The sequence below is a fragment of the Perissodus microlepis genome, chromosome 4 (genome assembly GCF_051167445.1).
Source record: "Perissodus microlepis isolate ML-2025 ecotype Zambia chromosome 4, ASM5116744v1, whole genome shotgun sequence".
Taxonomy (NCBI): Eukaryota; Metazoa; Chordata; class Actinopteri; order Cichliformes; family Cichlidae; genus Perissodus; species Perissodus microlepis.
This window is the reverse complement of record NC_140464.1, coordinates 32,887,990-32,903,581: the sequence shown is the minus strand read 5'-3', so window position 1 is coordinate 32,903,581 and position 15,592 is coordinate 32,887,990. Positions and strand designations below refer to the sequence as shown.

The 15,592-nt window shown below is 39.3% G+C and overlaps 2 protein-coding genes across 4 annotated transcripts in view; one reads left to right on the top strand and one right to left on the bottom strand.

Annotated features, from left to right (window-relative positions):
- The window catches only part of LOC146389342 (NLR family CARD domain-containing protein 3-like), a 55,483-nt gene extending 44,395 nt beyond the window's left edge, over nucleotides 1–11,088 (top strand). The window contains exons 8-10 of the mRNA XM_084927171.1: nucleotides 981–1,154; nucleotides 10,047–10,093; nucleotides 10,240–11,088. Coding sequence (XP_084783297.1) covers nucleotides 981–1,154; nucleotides 10,047–10,093; nucleotides 10,240–10,781 — 763 coding nt within the window. The 3' untranslated portion in view covers nucleotides 10,782–11,088. The remainder of the gene's footprint in view (nucleotides 1–980; nucleotides 1,155–10,046; nucleotides 10,094–10,239) is intronic.
- Nucleotides 11,089–11,571: 483 nt separating this feature from the next.
- LOC146389341 (uncharacterized) lies at nucleotides 11,572–14,302 on the bottom strand. 3 transcript variants are annotated; one of them, XM_084927186.1, is made up of 5 exons: nucleotides 13,850–14,302; nucleotides 13,491–13,592; nucleotides 12,413–12,491; nucleotides 12,065–12,251; nucleotides 11,572–11,681 (listed from the first exon to the last, which is right to left on the bottom strand). In XM_084927186.1, exons 1-5 carry the CDS (start codon nucleotides 13,966–13,968, stop codon nucleotides 11,572–11,574), a joined length of 597 nt encoding a protein of 198 aa, XP_084783312.1. In that variant the 5' UTR covers nucleotides 13,969–14,302. The 3 variants fall into 3 exon arrangements, with proteins under 3 accessions (XP_084783312.1, XP_084783314.1, XP_084783313.1); XM_084927188.1 differs by lacking the exon at nucleotides 13,491–13,592 and having other exon boundaries at nucleotides 13,850–14,300; XM_084927187.1 differs by lacking the exon at nucleotides 11,572–11,681 and having other exon boundaries at nucleotides 12,039–12,251; nucleotides 13,850–14,300.
- Between the last annotated feature and the right edge of the window lie 1,290 nt (nucleotides 14,303–15,592).

Here is a 15,592-nt window from a genome sequence, read left to right as displayed (position 1 = left end):
TCACATGACTCGTGTGTTTTCCTCTTTGATTAGCACCCAAAGAACTAAAGAAAGGCTAAAAGGACGTTCAGCCAATCAAATCCCTCCTAGGAACAGGAAGTCTAGAGAGGAAATGGAGCAGAGAAGGAGAATCACCAGTTTAAATGTCTGAGTTTTAAACTGGTGACCTTCTAAAGAGGCTTTTATTGACTCTTTCTGTTTTCTTTACAGTTGTTTTCACCATTTCAACTGTTTAATATCAGATTTAGAAATAACTTTTGGACAGTTTTTCTACATTTCCACTGAAATGTGACACAAATAATGACTTTCTGACTTTACTTTGGACTAATCTAACGACTCAGCCTGGCTATGTTGGACTTGGTGTGGAAGCAGCTCCCAGTTTGAGTTTAGGAGACAGACACACTCTCTACTTTAAAGATCAGCTTCAAACTTTCCTTTTTGATAAAGCTTATGGTTAGAGCTGGATCAGGTGACCCTGAACCATCCCTTAGTTATGCTGCTATAGGCTCAGGCTGTTGCTGGACTTCCCATGATGCTCTGCTTTCTTCTCCGCTCCCCTCTTTTCACTCCTGATGCTTTTATATGTCACTGCTGCATGTCCTTAACTTTTGTCTCCTCTCTCCTTAGTTTGTGTTTTGTTCTTGTCTATCTGAGCTCATCTCTTCGCTTTCCCCTCACCCTGCAACCAGTCATGGTAGATGCTCCTCCTGGAGCCTGTTTTCACTGGGAGGATCTTTGTGTCAAAGGGAGTTCTTCCTTCCCACCATCACCAAGTGCTGCTCACAGTGGATTGTCTGATGTTTGGGGCTTTCTCTCTAATATTGGAGGCTGTTACCTTACACTGTTAAACAGCTTCAGATGACTGTTTGAATTGTCACTTATAAATAAAGTTACATTGAATGGATGCAAATGGATAGATGTTATTGTGACAAAGAGAAAATGATTGTTGACAGATAGATTGTTGTTTTGTGTGTCTGCAGGCTGTCAGGCTGTCTGATCACAGAGGAAGGCTGTACTTCTCTGGCCTCAGCTCTGAGCTCCAACCCCTCCCATCTGAGAGAGCTGGACCTGAGCTACAATCATCAAGGTGACTCAGGAATTAAGCTGCTGTCGGCTGGACTGAAGGATCCAGGCTGGAGACTGGACACTCTCAGGTATGGAGAGAATGTCTGATAGAGGAGGAAGAGCTGGAAACATTTCCTGTGTCCTTCACTCACTTCCTGTTTGTTTCCTGCAGATGTGACATGAACAATCACACATGCAGGAATATTTTCAGGGACAGACACACTAGTCTAGCTGGATAGTACATGGATATTTATGTAGGGGATCTCCAAGGAGTCTGTTTGCAGGAACATTAATGATAACTGATAAGTCATGTTGAGAGTTTCATTAAAAGTAGACCTACAGTTAGGTCCATAAATATTTGGACACAGACAACATTTTGTAACTTTAGATACACTTTATTAGGTCACAGGTGTACTGTACCTGACACAGTGACCACTGTATACCTAATAAAGTGTCGGCCATGTGTATGTTTCCCATGCTGTATGTCCACAGTCACAGTGACAGTCAGTGACACTGACAGAAGGATGAAACAAGGCTGTGAATCATTTCAGTCTGTGTGTGTGACAAAGAGGCAGACAGGAGCAGCTAACATTTGGAAATGGAAGCTTAAACACTGGAAACCCTGATAAGCTAATGCCGCTAATTGGCCGTGTTAAAATCAATATTTCATTCTCATTCTGTTGTTTGACAACAATAACAGAAAAATATGTACTTGAGAACACATTTATTGTTGATTCAGCTCTGAATGTAGAGTTTGTCAGAATATATCATGGTCAGCATACTTAGCATTAACTCCTCACATTGTTGTAACCCAAGGGAAGAGAGTATTAGTATTAGCTACTATCATCGTTAAAAAGTAAGAGAAAATAGTGTTAGCATTATTGGATAATGCTAACTCACATTAGATTAGCATTACCTATTAACAACAGCCTACTTAGCATTAGCCACTCACGTTGTTAAAAAGTAAGGAAAAACAGTGTTAACATTAAGATAAAATACCTTTATTAGTCCCACAAGGGGAAATTTCATTTTAAGCGTATAATGCTAATTCATGTCAAATTAGCATTAGTTAATAATGGCGGCCTACTTAGCATTAGCTGCTCACATTTTTATAATGTAAGGGAAAATAGTGTTCTGTTAGCTTTAGCTACTCACATTGTTAAAAAGTAAGGGTAAACAATGTTAGAATTAGCGCATGATGCTAATTCACGTCAAAGTAGCATTAGTTAATAACAGCAGCCTACTTAGCATTAACTGCTCACTAATATAATGCTAATTCACATCAAATTAGCATTAGCTCCTCACATTGCTATAAGGAAAGAGAAAACGGTATTAGCATAGGCTGCTAATAATTATTCACCCCTAATTAGAATTAGCCGCTAATGGCAGCCTACTTAGCATTAACTCCTCACATCATTATAATGCAGGGAAAAAGAGTTAGCATTATTGGATAATGCTAATTCACATCAAATTAGCATTAGTAAATAACGGTAGACTTTGTATCATTAGCTACTGTCATTCTTACAAAGCAAAGGAAAATGGTATGAGCATTAGCTGCTAATGCTTATTCACCTAAAATTAGAATTAGCCACTAATGGCATCCTACTTAGCATTAACTCTTCATATCGCAGGGGAAAAGTTCAAATTGAATGAAAAATAGTGTTAGCATTAGCTACTCATATTGTTAAAAAGTATTAAGAAAACACTGTTAGCATAAGCGGATAATGCTAATTCACCTCAAATTAGTAATAGCTAATACTACTAATTCTTAACTAATATAATGCTAATACACATCAAATTAGCATTAGTTAATGACGGCAACCTACTCGTTATTAGCCGCTCACATTGTTAAAATTGAACGAAAAATTGTGTTAGGATTAGCTACTCATATTGTTAAAAAGTAAGAAAAGACATTGTTAGCCTTAGCGGATGAATTAGCATTAGCTAATAATGGCAACCTACTTAGCATTAGCTGCTCACATTGTTATAAATCAAGAGAATATGGTATTAGCATTAGCTACTAATGCTTATTCACCTCACATTAGCATTAGCCACTAATCCTAGCCTATTTAGCATTAACTTCTTAATGCTATATGAAGTTAATTAATGCTAAATAGGCTTAACTGAAGGGAAAGTAGTGTTAGCATTAGCTGCTGATCAGAGGTGGAAAGTAACGAATTACATTTACTTGCGTTACTGTAATTGAGTAGTTTTTTTGTGTATTTGTACTTTTTAAAGTCATTTTTCAAGTCTGTAATTTTACTTTTACTTAAGTATATTTTTTAAAAAGTATTGTAGTTCGCTACGTTTTCAATCACACCCATTACTGAGTAAATTAAAATTTAAAAAAAACATTGCGCTTTGGAAATACTGCAGGGAATGATGGGTAGTAGAACACTAAGGTGGCACTAAGGTCACGTTAAAGATGGAGTCTGACATCGGTGTTACGGATCCAGCGAAAAAAGAAGCCCCATCGAATTCTGCTGACCCTGAACTCGAAGAAACGGATGTGAACCCCTGGCCGTATTTAAGGGACCATTTCGGCTTCAAGTGCAAGAAAGGCAACAGCTTCATTATGCAGTGTAAGCTGTGTTTGGCCAGAGAGACCGAGTTAGCAGCTTTTAAAAATTCCACATCAAACCTGCGCAAGCATGTAGAGGTAAGTTAAATACAACTCGTACCGTTATGGTAGCAAAAAGGCTGTGTTCAAATTAATCACATTAAGTTAAGACCTCTGTGAAGAACACAGATAACGTTGGTTGGTACTAGCAACTTGCTGTAATCGGGCACGTTGTTGTCCACGCAACTTACATTTCTTTTACTGGGTTGGTAAATTGCTAAAAGAAAATGTGTTTACCTACGTTTTTCCTGTTTGTTAATAATAATAATTTATTTAAAAAAATAATTAAATTAAAGACAGAAGCGGCTACTTTCTTACTTAACCCACACATGTTCACACTGCAGGCAAAAGAATAACAGAGCGCTCACTTACCTTAGATTAGTCAAAGACAGCTGACTTCTGTTACTTGTTAATTAGCACTTGCAACCTCCCGTTAACTAGCCTGTTACTGTCCAATAAAAAAAAAATGCGAGGTATATTGGTATAATTTACCAGCGGTAGCTATGTAATGCATTGATGTCTTATTAGGGACGTCAAAAAACTTTCTCTCAAACTTAACACTGGCCTGCCTGCCTCAGCTGCCTTCGAGCGTCTCTTTAGCTGTGCTGGACTACTGTTCACTGCAAAGTGAGCAAGGATGAACTCTACTCAGTGTTGCCAACTCCTCAGTAAGGAAAATCGCTATTGGTTGTCCTAAAAGTCGCTAGAAGTCGCTAAATGACGTCATTGCCTAATTTGCATAATTGGTCATGCTAATCTAATTGTAACCTATGTTGTTGGAAAGAGAAATAACATCGTGGAAGAGACATAAAGTGAGTAAAAAACGTCCTAAATGCATTTAGAGTTTATTTAGAACTACAAATTAAATTTCTTTTAGCAATTATTGTTTTTTTTAATGTCACAATTCCAACCCTGCTCCTTTACCCGGGCTTGGACCGGCAAAAGTGACCCGAAATAGGCACTCTGGTGGAGTTACTTTGTGTGTGTGTTTATAAGTAGTTTTAAACCTTGTGATCCACAAAACAGCATAAGAGTAAAAGAAGAACTGACTGCGTTACAGCACCCGCTGCTTTTTGAGAGTAAAAGCGATATGCGCTTTCACGTCTTTTTTTAAGGGGTCTGAAATCTCGCTAAATATAGCGACAAAGTCGCTAAGTTGGCAACACTGACTCTACTAACTTTGAAAATCAACTGCTCCTCAAATTTAACAGGAAGTTCAGAGAGTAACACTCTAGGATGGATACAAAGGAACTTTATTCTAGAGGTACAGTAGGGCAGGGCCAAGTTTAAAAAATTCAAAAACATTTTTGAAGCAGCTGCCGTTCAGTTCAGTACTTGTTCTCTTATTTGACAGTTTAGAACACATTCTCATGTGAAAGAATGATATGGTTTTGTATTGAAAACACTGTGATACTGTGAAATGGGACGGTTTAGCCTTCAGATCTGCGTCACCACTGTGTCGGTGGAGTTTAATAAACTCAGCCGTCTGCTCCTTGCTGTCTAAAATATAACAGGACACTGGAGTAAATTCTCGACCGTCTCACACTTCTGTTTAATCAGTTTTCTGTTTGACGTTTATTCAGCTGTATGAAAATCCTGGAGGAACCCACCTGATGGATTAATAAAGTTTTATTTAATCTAATAACTTTGATCTCAGCCAAACCAATTTACTCCGGAACAAATACAACACCGAAAAAAGGCAAACAATTACATTTTTATGTTATCCGAGTGTGAAGAGAAAACTATTAGGAGGCAAAGAAACACAGACTCAGAGATTTTACATGTACATGGACGATGCCCGGTCACAGAGGGAATCGCGCGGGGCTCTCAGTACAGCCTTTATTTATACTCAAACAAGCTTTCACAGAAATAGGTGTGGCATGTGTAGAACTTCAAATAACATCTCCTTAAAAGGAGAGACCGTTAACTTATCTGTTGTAACCGGAGCTTATCTGTTGAAACAGGAGGTAACTGTTTAGCTGACACAGCACATATTTTCTGCACACAGTGTCTTACTCCCTTTTCCTGCAATTGTTCAATTCACAAGCTCTTCTTCCTTTAAATGAAGCTACAAATAAACATAACACAAAACTCAAAATCTCTCAACATTCCCTCCTGTTGGTAGCGAATTTAAAAGATACATCAATGTGTTTCAGACAGACCCTACATTGTGAGTGCTTTCAGTCTTGTCATCATAAAATGTGTATCATTCAAACATAATCATTCATCATATTAGTTTCATACTCATCGTCTTCTCCTTCTTCCTCGTCTGGCCTGTTGAATGTTTCTAAGTATTTGTAGAGCATTTGTCATGTTGTCAGAATGCACATTATCTGGAATATAAGTGCAACAAGTTGTATTAAACAAAACACACAGTCCGCCCTTTTCTGCCACGATCATGTCCAGGGCAACTCGGTGTTGCATAACAGTTATTCTTATGGCATCAATTTCCTGATTTTGCTCTTTGTTGATGCTGGTCGATGCATTTAAAAACAGCCCAAAACGATAGTCCAATAGTCAGGGGGTCGCTGTGGTTTAGGACAATTCCTGAATATTGATAACCTAGACTGGCAAAGCTTGCTGCGCATTTCACTTGGGTCATGTTCATAGGTCTGCCATATAATGTAGCATACTGTGTTGTAGCAGGCATGTGTGAGCATATATAACAATCTTTGCCTTCTGTGCGATTATATATGTATCTATACCAGGCGTTGTTCATCCAGGGATGGATGTGGTCCTGTGTCACTTCAGTCAGGTGTGAGTTGTCATATGTCCATGCTCTTCTATGCAAGTTGACTTCTTGATCCATTAAGTGCATCAGGGTCCATGCTGTAAGCAGCAGGGCCAAAGTGGTAAGCAGAATAATCTTCATGATGACCAGACACACCGATTTGCTCTGGTGAGTAGACTACAGGCGAGAAGTAGAAGGCGGGATATACCCAATCAGCCCTCCCTTCACCTGTAGATCACCAAAGAGTCGGGGTGGTGGTGTCTTTAGGTTGTGCTGTCACTCACTTCCACCTTTTTGCAATGGCTCTGGTGGATCCAAGAGGGCCTCTCAGCGATTTTGCAAGCTGTTGGTGTCGTTAGGAGTACTTGGTATGGACCTGATCGCCTGGTTGTAATCTGCAAAAGACTGGAGAAGCGTCACATGGCAGTTCAAAACAATATCCCTATTTTCTACTAGTTTTGCCATTCATTCTACTAAAGTTGTCTTTCTAACAGATTTATCTATTGGTTCACTTGCATCAATTCATGCATCTTTTCACTGAGGTCTGATTCAAACTATCTTACTTCTGATTCTTTCCAAAAATAATTTCACATGTAACAATTTGTATATGTGTGTTTTCTATTTTTGTTTACCTCTTTGTTGTGATCTGGTGGACATCTCTAAACACCATCATGCGTTCAGGCTTCAATTTCAACCCAATTATACTCCTCTGGGCTTCACCTTCCCACTGGCCCCTGTACCCTTTTCAAAGTGTCCTTTGTTGTCTTGAATCTCCAACAAACACAATCTGTTTCTTCTCTGTTTCTTTTCAGTATTTTCCTTTTAGATTAAGTCCCAGCCAGGCAAAATATCACATTCAGTGCCTTTAAACAGTTATGTCACACTGTTCTTACCAGCCTGCTGTTAATTCTTCAAGTCCACGATGTTCTGTTGGTCTTCATCAGGAGATTGACTGTCCTTTGAGCTTCTTCTCAGGATCAGGACAAGTGGGAGGTCAAGCTGTAAAATTTTAAGCCAAACTCTGGCCTGTTTTCTCCCAATTATGTTAATCTATGGTTTGAGAAAAGTCCACCTTTATTTATTTGTGACCTGTATTGACACACTAAACCATACCATTAATATCATTTTCATTTCTTTTCTTAAAACCTCCATTTGCTTCATCTGGCTAGAGTCTGTTTCTTCTGTTTTTCTCTCTGGGTGCTCACTTGACAGTGACTCTCCTTTTATGGGCATGCAAAGGTCCTGTCACACACACACTTCCTGTTACTCTCTTTTGTGTTTCTACAGGCTAATCAAACTCATTTTGTATTTACAATCTACAAACCCTCTGTAATTCTACTAACTTTTAATCTAAAATGTAGCATCATTCACACAATAATTTCATAATCCTCTCACACACACTGCCTTTTAAATTTTTTAAATTTTATGGTGCCGTTAGTTCTCTCTACTAACCCTGCACTCCATAGATGATAAGCACAGTGATTCCTTATGCTGAATCCTAGTGCTTCAGAGACCTTACTGATCACATCATTGACAAAATGTGTCCCATTGTCTGATCTTATCAGAGAAGGGATACCATATGTTGGAATAAAATAATTACATAGACATTTTGCAACTGAGATTGCATCTGCTTTTTTCACTGGATAAATCTCTGGCCAGTTTGAAAACACATCTATGATCACTAAGGCATATTTTGATCCTTCATTCAATTCAATAAAATCCATGTGGATGGTGTGGAATGGATGAGGTGGTGTGGGGAACTGGCCTCTCTTAGGTCTTAAGTTTCCTTGTGAGTTGTGTTTTTGACAGAATAGGCATGTTCTTACAAATTTTTTTTTTTGCTGAAGTTTCAAAATTTGTAGTGTAAAAGTGTGTATTGATTATCTATACATCCCTCCTGTTGACACATGTGTTACTCCATGTGTCACTACAGCCGCTGTCCTGTGTAACGACTCTGGTAATATTGGTTTTCCATCACAGACCATTAAGTCATCTTTCAGTTGTGCTCCACATTTCAGCCACTTGTTCTGTTCAGTGGTTGTTGCAGCTTTTGTTCAGTTTTTAGTACGTCAAGTGGTATTTGTGCACAGTGTTCGGATGTTAGAAGCGTTGTTGTTTGTTGTGCAGCCTGTTTTGCTGTTTAATCTACAAAGTTATTTCCTTTTATGACAATAGAGTTGTCTTTTTAATGTGCTGCACATTTGCAAAGTGCCAATTGTTTTGGCAGGGTGATCACTTCTAATAAGGTTTTCAATAAGCTGCCGTGTTGCATTGGGTTACCCGTAGAGGTGACCATACCTCTGTTATGCCAAATTTTTGCAAAGTGGTGCACTGCTGAAAAAACATACTGGCTGTCAGTGTATATATTTATATTTTGGCCTGCGTACAATTCACATGCACATATGGCTGCATACGTGCAGCTGACTTTTTTACTGCCTCTGCTGCGGCTACACAGGCTTGCACATGCAGGCAGGCCTGACGCAACAGAGTCTAATTTACACGAGTCTAAGTTTCACCAGGGATGCTAACAGGCGTTATTTTTCTCCAAATGCCTGTGTTATCACAGCTTTCATATAACCTGCTCCTCCATCTACACGTAAGTAAAAAGGCTTATCATAGTCAGGCAATGCTAAAACTGTATTTGTCTGTAATGCCTATTTTTAAAATAACTGAATGCTTCTTCTTTCTTCTCTATAGATGCAACATTACATTTTCACTTAAGGCATTTTTAGATAATTTCTAGTTTTTCAAAGAATTCACACATCTCACACATCTTACATATTTCAAACTTTGAAGTTAGGGTTTTTTATACATATATATATATATATATATATATATATATATATATATATATATATTTTTTTTTTTTTTTTTTTTTTTTTTTTAAACTTTGCATTGCTTACAGCTCATAGCTCACAGCTCTAAAACTAGGCATTTGTAAATTATATGCCTAATCACTATGTGTCACTGTGATCCACAAGTATGGTCACAAATTCGTTTCCAAATCAACAAAATAAAATAATCAAACAAAACAAAACACATACATGAGTCAGGAAACAATCGAGCTGGTGGGTAACAGACGTCTCCGAAAACGTCGGCACACTTTTGCAAATATACGATGTCTTGATAAACCAAGCAGGTATTTGTAATTTACACAGCTACTTTCTCGCCTTAAAATATGTTAAAAGTTTATTTTGTGACCCAGAAAGATTAATAAGAGTAATTTTAAAATTTAGTAGCGGCCGCCATTGTTGGCAGCTGAAATTTGGCTGGGCCGCGCTATGAATTCTGGGATATGGTGGGCCACGAAGGACACACCCGACCCATCCTTCAAATTCGGGGAAATGAAGGACGCATTTGTCAGCCGCGTCTGAAGGAGTCGACGAATTGGGACAGCCTTCGTCGCCTGGCTGTAACGTAATCGGCCTTCAAATGCGGCCTCCGGAGGATGCAGCCGACGTTTTGGGACACAGCTAGAGTGTTGTTAACAAAAAAAACAGACACCACAGACAATTCATTCCCCTGGGCTTTCACTTTGATGAACACTGTGAATGTTCATGTGTATGAGAGCCATGTAATGTCCATGTGTGCATGCTTACTGTGCTGCTCTGACCCCCCTCCTCCTTTCAGGGTGGAGCCTGCTGGAGTCCGATGGTTGACACCAGGTCTGAGGAAGTGTAAGTGTGTTTTTAATGGGATTCATGAAAACAAAGCAGCACACATTCAACCATCTTCATCATGTCAGGAGTCATCATCAAAGTGTCAATCAATGAACAGATGATGGATCAATAACTGCAGCTGGATTGTGTGTTCTCTCCATCAGATTCCTGTCAACTCACAATCGACACAAACACAGTGAACACAAAGCTCCAACTGTCTGACAACAACAGGAAGGTGACACATGTGGACGAGGTTCAGTCATATCCTGATCATCCAGACAGATTTGATGTTCATGAACAGCTGCTGTGTAGAAATGGTCTGACTGGTCGCTGTTACTGGGAGGTCGAGTGGAGAGGACACATTTCTATATCAGTGAGTTACAGAAGCATCAGAAGGAAAGGAGGCAGTGACTGTGTGTTTGGATACAATGATCAGTCCTGGTGTCTGAGATGCTCTGATGATGGTCCGTGTCATGTCTGGCACAATAACAGAAAAACATCCATCTCCTCCTCCTCCTCCTCCTCCTCTGTCTCTAACAGAGCAGCAGTGTATGTGGACTGTCCTGCTGGCACTCTGTCCTTCTACAGAGTCTCCTCTGACACTCTGATCCACCTCCACACCTTCAACACCACATTCACTCAAACTCTTTATCCTGGGTTTAGGTTCAGTTACTTGTCTCCTCGTTCTTCAGTGTCCCTGTGCTGAGTGGAGTGTAAAGAGTGTCTCCTGTTAGAGAAACACTCTGACTGTTGAACAGATAGTTCAGTCTGTACATGTCTGTCTCTTTCACTCACAAACACGTTTTCAGATTCATGGATTCAATCAGTTGATGTTTGAAACTCTTCTGAATGATTCCTTGTAAACTTCTTCCTCTTCAATCCTTTAAAGATGGAAGCTCAAATTATTCCAGGATCCACATGTTGTTTTTCTGTCTTTTTCCACTCAAAGCTTCACAGTGAATCTCAGTATGTTGTGTTTCTCTGAAGCTCAGTTCACAACCAGCTCTGCATTTTCAACAAGTCTGAGCTCATTAAAATGAATACAAATGTTTGATTTCTCTTTCTTAATGAGATGTTTCCATCATGGCTGAATAAGTGGACATCCAATAGTACTTAGTGTATCAAATATTAAAGACATTCAGCATCTCTCATGTTTCTGTCATTCTATAAAAAAAAAGCTGCTTTAAAAACTGATCCAATCACAGAAACACGAACTTCCATATTGATCAGATCAATACGTACAGCTCTGATGTCACTAACATCTCCTTGAACTCTTCATTGATGGTGATTTCTGGCCCTCTGCTGGTGAGAAGATGAAATGCATGATGTGAGTTTAATGAGCACAGATGACATGAAGTGTTTTTAAATCTGTTTTTTCCTAATTGTTCAGGGTCCTGCTCCAGGAAACAGCTTCAACAAACTCTGGCTTTCAAAATAAGACCTCAGTCTAAGTTTTCAAAAAAGCTCTTATTTTGAAAGGAGCTGACATTTAATCTTCATGTTATCAGTCCATCAATGGGCTCTCTCAGGTATGGAGAGAATGTCTGATAGAGGAGGAAGAGCTGGAAACATTTCCTGTGTCCTTCACTCACTTCCTGTTTGTTTCCTGCAGATGAGACATGAACAATCACACATGCAGGAATATTTTCAGGTACAGACACACTAGTCTAGCTGGATAGTACATGGATATTTATGTAGGGGTCTCGAAGGAGTCTGTTTGCAGGAACATTAATGATAACTGATAAGTCATGTTGAGAGTTTCATTAAAAGTAGACCTACAGTTAGGTCCATAAATATTTGGACACAGACAACATTTTGTAACTTTAGATACACTTTATTAGGTCACAGGTGTACTGTACCTGAGACAGTGACCACTGTATACCTAATAAAGTGTCAGCCATGTGTATGTTTCCCATATCCCATATATTTGAAAGATTAATAAATTTTCCCTTTATCCAGCAGCTTAAATCTTTAGAGAAATCCTCTTACTGCTCTGCAGACGGTCAGCCAGCTCCTCCTGCTTCATTCTCCTCAGGAAGTCCACTGTGACCTTCACAAATGCCTCTCTGCTGCTGCTCCTCTGACTCTCTAAGCATTCTGGGTAATCTGGACTCAGAAACTTCTGGATCTTCTTCAGCTCGTTCTTCACAAAAGTGATGATGTTGTCCTCCAGCAGCTGGAACAGAATATTTATGAATGAGCCAATCAGACTGAAATCATGGAGCCAAACATCAGATCCATGTTGGACACACTGACAATCCACTGGTCTACAAAGAGCAGCATGGAGATGACTGTGAACACAACAGATGTAACAGTAGTTGTTGTACATGTACAGACCATAAATATGGAGTCCAGCTGTGTTTGATGCTGCTGGGCAGACTGACCACTGGGAACCTCTGAGCTCTGCTGGTCCACTCTGTGGAGGAACCATGAAGGATTAGATCAACACAGGATGAAGATCCAGGAGTTTCTGCTCAAATAGCTTCATCTGAATCAAGTCTGTCAAGTTTTAAACTCTCAGATTGTGAACATATCAGTAATTTTCAGTCTGTTTTCATGGACGTCCTTTCAGTGGTGATGTCAGGGATGATTTTGAAGAAGCTCATCAAACTGAACCATCAGGAGATCACTGCTCCAAAACCAGAACATGATCCGAGGTCTCCCTCCACCACCAGAACACCAGCTTTACTAACGTGGTAGATCAGTGTAGTACAGATCAATAACTGATGAGTCATTTGATCAAAATCACTGAGTGCTTCACATCTGACCCTCTGATGCTTCTGTAGACATTTTGCATATTTAATGAATGTCTGACAGTTTTACATTCATTCTATGAATACAGTGGAAATGTTGTGTTATAGTCTCCATGTTTTTTCCAGCATCATAAATTCTTAAGTTCAGAAAATTAGATTCTTTCTTCACAGGTGAAAAACAACAACATTTATTCTCTATTGAAATCTGCATCGTCCACTCCAAAGGTCACAATCTGAAGGTAACATCTGGTTTTGTTCCCTGTGATTAAATCTGAGCATCAGTATGGTGGGATTTATCCACTACATCCACACCACTGTGGTTCAGTGTTGTCCTGATGGAGTCTCATTAACAGCAGCCAGTATGATCCAGGCTTTAGCTGCTGGGTCTCTTTGTGACCTCTCAGACTGTTTAACAGATCAGACACAAAGAGAATCAGAGCAGCACTGTTCTTTAAAGACAAACATGAACCCACTCAGGTCACACTTTCCCCACAGATATGAGCATCACTGTCCTCAAACAGCAAATGACCAAGTCTAACATTTGGATCTTTTCTCTTTCATTGTTTTCTTTTTAATGAATCTTTGTAACAATCTGAGGATGTTTCAGGTCATATTTATCCAGGAAACACAAACATGTAAAGGAGTCATCACAGCTCTCTGACCTCGTTGGTCCAGGTTCACCACTGAACAATGGAGGTTGACCTTCGGACCGGTCACTCCTCATAGTGGGACAGCTGGACCCTGCTGACTGTGACCTCTGACCTCTGCAGACACAAACATGATTGAAGCAGCTGTGATGACACAGACTGCAGATAATGCAGCTGTTTCCTGTCAGTAACAGTCCTCTTAGATTAGAGTTCAGCTTTTTACAGGAAAACTGGACAAAACTGATTTTTGTTACAAACTCATTTTCATTTCCTCTCAGCTCACAAACACAGTCAGACAATCAACCAGAATCAACACTGATTATAATGTCAGTGCAGAATTATTTCTGTTAACTCAGTGAGTTCAGCTCTCTGACCTCGTTGGTCCAGGTTCAGCACTGAAGTCTGGATTTAGATCTTTAGACCGGTCACTCCTCACAGACGGACAGCTGGACCCTGCAGACTCTGCTCTGTCCTCCTCTTCCTCCATCATCATCTTCAGTCAGTCTGAGAGGTAAACCACAAACACTCAGTCACACTGTTAAAAAAAACATCCTAAAACAACGGTAATATTCCGGCAGCTGGGGCGCCAAAATACGACCGTGAAATAACAGAAAATAACTCCCCATAAAAATACGGTTATTTCCAGTAATGAAAATACAATTAGTTGCGCTAATTTGACATGGGATCTCGCCTTTTTCAAGTGCCGCTAAACATTAAATCAGGAACACGTTAATGTGATTAAACAATGAAATCATCTATAAATAGGAAAAAAAACATCTGAAAAAAACGGTAATATTCCGGCAGCTGGGGCGCCAAAATGCGACCGTAAAATAACAGAAAATAACTGTCCCATAAAAATACAGTTATTTTCAGTAATGAAAATAGAGTTTGTTGCACTAATTTGACATGGGATTCTGCCTTTTCCAAGTGCTTTTAGACATTAAATTAGGAACATTTTTACGTGATCAAACAATGAAATTACCTATAAACAAGGTCACTGAATGTGGAAATATGAATCATAATACGTAAATGTACAGTAATATACAGTTAACAGTTGGTTTAAATAATAATTGATTGCATGCCCTGGGACAGACTGACAGAGGAGAGGCTGCCATATCGCACCATCGGCCCCTTTGGCCATCACTAGTAGGCGGCAGGTGAAGAGTCTTGACCACGGCCACAATGACGGAGAGTGTCCGAGCCGGGGCTCGAACCGGCAACCTTCTGATCACAAGGCGAACTGCCAACTCTTGAGCCACGATCGCCCTAAATAGCAATGATAATAATACTTGTGTGATGTAACACAAGCTTATAGGAATCATGTTATATACTTTTCCATAGCATTACATTTGAATTCAACAGTTCAATCTTTCAAATAACGGACAGATATTTGTGAAATCATGATACATTTGTGAATGTATTAAATATGCATATGTACAGACAGATACATTTTATAACCATGAAAATTATGTTTTATTACATTACAGTGATTTAACGTTAATTTACATTCAAAATGTGAAGTCAAAGTCTATTTACGTAACTTTAATGATATTCTAGAAGAACAGAACATTACTATAAAATGCACAGTAAAATACCTTCATATTAGGGTTTTTTCCTACGGTCGCAGCGTTACCCGCGACCTTGTTGTTAGTTCACATTCATTGGCCGATGCTTAGCGTCATGTTATTTATATTAATTGCAATTCCTACCTCTATATTTCTTTTTCAAAATATATAATTAGCACAGCATGTCCGTGCAATGTTTTACATTGTGGCATGCAGAGGAATCTTAACAAAGAAGCTCACAGAGAGAGATTGAGTTTGTTATTTAACCCCAAGCTGGTAGGGGGAACTCTTTATTAAAACACTTGCTGGTGCTACAATGTGCCTCAAGGTTCAACAACAGCACAACAGAAGTCACTCATGGTACAGCACTCTCTCTACAAAACAACAACTGTCAGCGACGCTGCACCACGGCGTAAACACAACATTCAAGATAACAGTTAAAAGTAACGTAACCATAAACAATAAAACAAGAACATCTAAACAGCAGCACATGTCCCAAGGCATGATGGGAGACATTTCTGGATGTATTTTTACAATCTAAATATGCATATG

What these genes read in the sequence shown, in the direction of transcription:
- LOC146389341 (XM_084927186.1), bottom strand. Translation starts at nt 13,968, where the DNA reads ATGATGATGGAGGAAGAGGAGGACAGAGCAGAGTCTGCAGGGTCCAGC. An exon ending in GGTGAACCTGGACCAACGAG is followed by an intron (nt 12,492 to 13,490) that starts GTCAGAGAGCTG and finishes GTTCCTCCACAG; the next exon opens with AGTGGACCAGCAGAGCTCAG. An exon ending in AGCTGGACTCCATATTTATG is followed by an intron (nt 12,252 to 12,412) that starts GTCTGTACATGT and finishes ATTCTGTTCCAG; the next exon opens with CTGCTGGAGGACAACATCAT.